Source organism: Saccopteryx leptura, chromosome 13, assembly GCF_036850995.1.
Source record: "Saccopteryx leptura isolate mSacLep1 chromosome 13, mSacLep1_pri_phased_curated, whole genome shotgun sequence".
Classification (NCBI taxonomy): domain Eukaryota; kingdom Metazoa; phylum Chordata; class Mammalia; order Chiroptera; family Emballonuridae; genus Saccopteryx; species Saccopteryx leptura.
Genome location: NC_089515.1, coordinates 11,094,600 through 11,099,091, shown reverse-complemented (window position 1 = coordinate 11,099,091; position 4,492 = coordinate 11,094,600). Strand labels below are relative to the sequence as shown.

The window sequence follows — 4,492 nt, the reverse complement described above, 5'->3', positions numbered from 1 at the left end:
TCCAATTGAATTTATGTAGTGACTTACACATGTGCAAGGAAACTGTTGAATGAACACCTATGTATTTCTGATTACAACGAGTTGCCTCTATGTGATTCAGCAGGTATTGTCTGAAGGCTAAAAGAGTACTCCCCAGGTGTGACATGTAACTCACTGTCAGACTACAACTTCAAATTCTTAATACCTGTGACATGTACAATTGAAACTTCATTCAAATGTTTCTGAGATTCATTAAAAAGAAAATAATTCTTGCCTGACCTGTGGTGGCGCAGTGGATAAAGCGTCGACCTGGAAATGCTGAGGTCGCCGGTTCGAAACCCTAGGCTTGCCTGGTCAAGGCACATATGGGAGTTGATGCTTCCAGCTCCTCCCCCTTCTCTCTCTGTCTCTCTCTCCTCTCTCTCCCTCTCTCTCTCCTCTCTAAAAATGAATAAGTAAAATAAAAAAATAAAAAAAAATTAAAAAAAAAGAAAATAATTCTTCCCTGGTCGGTTTGCTCAGTGGTAGAGCATCAACCTGGTGTGCAGGAGTCCCAGGGTTCAATTCCCGGCCAGGGCACACAGGAGAAGTGCACATCTGCTTCTCCACCCCTCCCCCTCTCCTTCCTCTCTGTCTCTCTCTTCCCCTCCTGCAGCCAAGGCTCCATTGGAGCAAAGTTTGCCCGGGCGCTGAGGATGGCTCTATGGCCTCTGCCTCAGGCACTAGAATGGCCCTGGTTGCAACAGAGCGACGCCCCAGATGGGCAGAGTATCGCCCCCTGGTGAGCATGCTGGGTGGATCCCGGTCGGGCGCATGTGGGAGTCTGTCTACTGCCTCCCTGTTTTCAACTTCAGAAAAGAGAGAGAGAGAGAGAGAGAGAGAGAGAGAGAGAGAATAATTCTTTAGGCACTTAATCTTGAATGCATATTAAAACCATCTGAAATGCTTTCAAAAAATGCATTTATGCTCGGTCCCCTCTCAAAGCAGTTGGACTCTCTGGTGATAAGGCCTAGGCAGTGATGTTTTCTGAGATCTCCCCCAGAGATTCTCGGAGCAGCCAGAGCTGAGAACCAGTTACTTCAACTTTGCAACAAAGAGACCACAACTAATCATATTTCTCCCCAACTAATTCCATCCTTTCTCCCGTCGCCTCCCCTCTCCATACTTACCTGTCCAAAGAATGCTCTAAGGAGACATGAAATGTGCAGCCTTGAGCCTCCCAAGTAAAGAAGCCAGTCCCTGGGATACCTGGGAGATGAGTTTATTGGGGGCAGGGGAGTGACACAATATTGTGGGTGGGCTACATTATTAGAGCACATGGTCTTTGTTCTTCACATCCAGAGATGCAGCTGACAGTTTAGTTGTAGTGCCATTGCCGAAGTTGATTTGAATCTCCCAAGTTAAGCTGCCTTCTCCTTTTTCCCAAGCCAGGCTTTGCCCCCCTTCCACATGCTTCAGAAACACTAGTCCATGCCCTATATGCCACAGGGGCTGGTCTGACAGCTGGATAGCATGGATCATTTCCTAAGACTCCTGCCTTCACTGCCTGGTCACTGTTGCAACATCAGTGTGAAAATACTTTCCACAGGGCACTTGTCCTCATTCACAGAACTCTCAGGAGGGTAAGGCGAGACTGATCAGTATGGTATTAGGGCCCCCTAGTCTTCACCTGTTCCCTTAACCATGGAAAGAATTAAGGTTTGATCTATGCATCCTGTGAGTGACAGTTTATTTTTATTTTTTTGTTTTGGCCTTAAGTAAACTTCTCCCAGTCCTTGTATTCTGGGTTGATCATGTTCCAAATGTGTCACCACAGAGCAGGTGCTGAGCTGTTAAATGACAGCTGTGGATCTGTTGCAATTAGCAATTAGAGAATGCAGGAGCTGTGGCACACAGCTTGCACTGAGTAGTCAGAGGAGCAAATATTTGAGTGCCCACCGTGTGGCAAACACTGGATGTGTACACACAAACATACACACAGGTAGGATGTCTGTCTTACGCAGGGGTAGATGTCCCTTTGACTGGTACATTTTTCTCTTTATTCCTATTTATCTGTCTCTTCATTGACTAATATAGCTCATCATTTTCAAATAAAAGGTGGAAGTAAGGAGGGGAAAACAATAGCAAGACCTTTTTGAAGGTGGTTTGTGTTTTGTACTACAAATGCAAGTGGATTTAAAATTAAAACCCTTTTGGTGGACAAAGTTCTTATTTAGGAAATGCTAAAAATCCTAGCTGTAGATTGGTCATCTCTCCCTGGAATTCTAGAAATTCCAGTGGGTTCAAATTAACTGAGCAACATCAGGTATTTTATCTCAGTTTCATTCTTTTTAAGAGGCAACCTGAAAAGCTTTACTAACTCCAACGCAGTAACTTTAAATCCTACCAGCCTGTTCCTTCTCATCTCACCCTTGAGAAAACAGAAGCGAAAGCAGAGAAGACAGCCACGGTTCTGAAATGCTGTTTTAAACATGGACAAAGGGCTTTGTTTGGCCACCAAGGCATAAAGAGAAAAGAATAAATCCTGCTCCTTCTCCCACGCTTCCTCCAAGCAAAGCCCACTCGCACCAAAGCCCACTAATTAACAGTTCACAAAGACCCAAGGACAAGGCAAGGCTGCTTGACAACAGGGCTGGGCTGGAAGTTTTGCCCCCATTGGCTCAGCTCTGGCTCTGGGAACAATCTCTTCAGTCCAGCCTCGGTGGGCACCCAGCGGACGTGGAGTTCCCCAGCCCAGGCCTGGAGCAGTGGCATCAGATGACCACGCTGACAGTCACGCTCTGGCCGTGCGGCGCGATCCTGCGGGGCCAAGCCAGCAACAGCTTGCGCAGCTCCTCTCGGAAGCTGTCGTGCAGCCAGGCGTAGATGAAGGGGTTGTAGCAGACCGAGCTCATGGCGAGCCAGTGGCAGAGCAGCTGCACTAACCCGAAGGCGTAGGGGTCAATGGCGCGGGGGTCGAGGTCCCGCAGCAGGTTGAAGACATGCAGGGGCAGCCAGCAGATGGCGAACACCACCACCACCACCACCAGGAGGCAGAAAGTGCGGCGGCGCCGCGCGCGGCGCCAGTCGGCCTGGCTCTGGGTCACGCAGCCCGGCACCACGCGATTTCGGAGCTTCACCGAGACTCGGACATAAGACAGAAGGATGACCAGCAGGGGAAGCAGGTAGGTGACGAGCAGCAGCCCCCAAGCGTAGAGCTGGCGCTGGCGTTCCTGGGACCCCCAGAACTCCTCGCACAGGCGCACGCGGTGCGGCTTGAGCTCCACGTGATAAGTGTGCAGGGCGGCGGGCAGCGCCAGCACCGCGGACAGCGCCCAGATGGCCAGCACGGCGTAGGCGCTCAGGCGCAGCGAGATGCGCCGGCGCAGCGGGTGCACCAGCACGACGTAGCGGTCCACCGCGATGGTGGTGAGAGTGAACACCGACACGTAGACGGTGACGGGCTGCAGGAAGAAGACCAGGTGGCACAGGCCCCCGCCGAACACCCAGCCGCGTGGCTCGAAGGCGTAGGCCAGTGTGAGTGGCACGCAGGCAGCGCACATGAGCACGTCGGACAAGGCCAGGTTGCCGATTAGGAAGTTGGTCACGTTGTGCAGCCGACGCACCCGCGCGATCACTAGCACCAGCAGGCAGTTGCCCACCAGCCCTACGACCACCACGATGCTGTAGAGCAGCACGATCAGCCCCTTCAGCTGATGCACCAGCTGCAGGCTCTGGAATGGCGTGACGGCCTGAGCACCTGGGTCAGCCACTGACCCGTTGCCCAGTGAGGCCTCTGCACTCTGGTTAGCCGGAGTTGAGGCTGCCGGTGGCAGTCCAGAAAATAAGTCAGGGGCCAGGGGGTCCTGAGTCGGCTGTGAGGCCATGGCCACCTGTCCAAAGAGAATCAAATCAAAGTCCATCACTCCCCATTCTCAACAGGTCCCCTCCTACACCAACAGACACCCCCCCATACCCAAATCCTCCCTTTGAAATAACTGGCCAAAATAAATAACAATTAAAAGTATTGTCATCCCGCCTATGCAAAAATAAATCTATGAGTAGTTATACATGCATGCACAGGTTATTTAAACGCATTCTAGCCAATTTAGAGCCCTCGCAGTTCACGCAGGCTAGATCCAGAAGCACGGTCCTACCTGGTGAGTGCGGCTTGGCAGGCGGAAAAGCGCTCCAGGGAGGGAGGTGTAGAATCCCCGCTGTCCCCTGGAGGTCTTCGGACAACCACTGCAGTTGGTGCAGACTTCTCGTTTCTCCGCGGGAGCTGAACAGATTCTGGAGTTGCCAGTGGGCTCGCAGCTTGGAGGGGGGCTGGGAGCGCCTCCCCCTGCCCCGCCCCCTCCAGAACGCCCTTGTCTGGGAAACGGGGGCGGAGCGCGCACTACCAGACTCGGCGCTTAAACAGCTAGGGAGAAGGGCGCGTGCGAGAAGTCTGGAAACAGAAAAGGAGGGAGGGGTCGACAAACCTGGGCGAAAGAGAATCTCGACTGCGCCGGAGGAGAGCCCCGCTGCGGAG

At 52.3% G+C, this 4,492-nt stretch overlaps 1 protein-coding gene across 1 annotated transcript; it reads right to left on the bottom strand.

Moving 5' to 3' along the window:
- Nucleotides 1-2,732: 2,732 nt before the first annotated feature.
- Nucleotides 2,733-4,188, bottom strand: PRLHR (prolactin releasing hormone receptor). Its single transcript, XM_066355566.1, has 2 exons — nt 4,116-4,188; nt 2,733-3,851 (listed from the first exon to the last, which is right to left on the bottom strand). The coding sequence occupies exon 2, from the start codon at nt 3,843-3,845 to the stop codon at nt 2,733-2,735; it is 1,113 nt and encodes a 370-aa protein (XP_066211663.1). The 5' UTR covers nt 3,846-3,851; nt 4,116-4,188.
- Nucleotides 4,189-4,492: the final 304 nt, after the last annotated feature.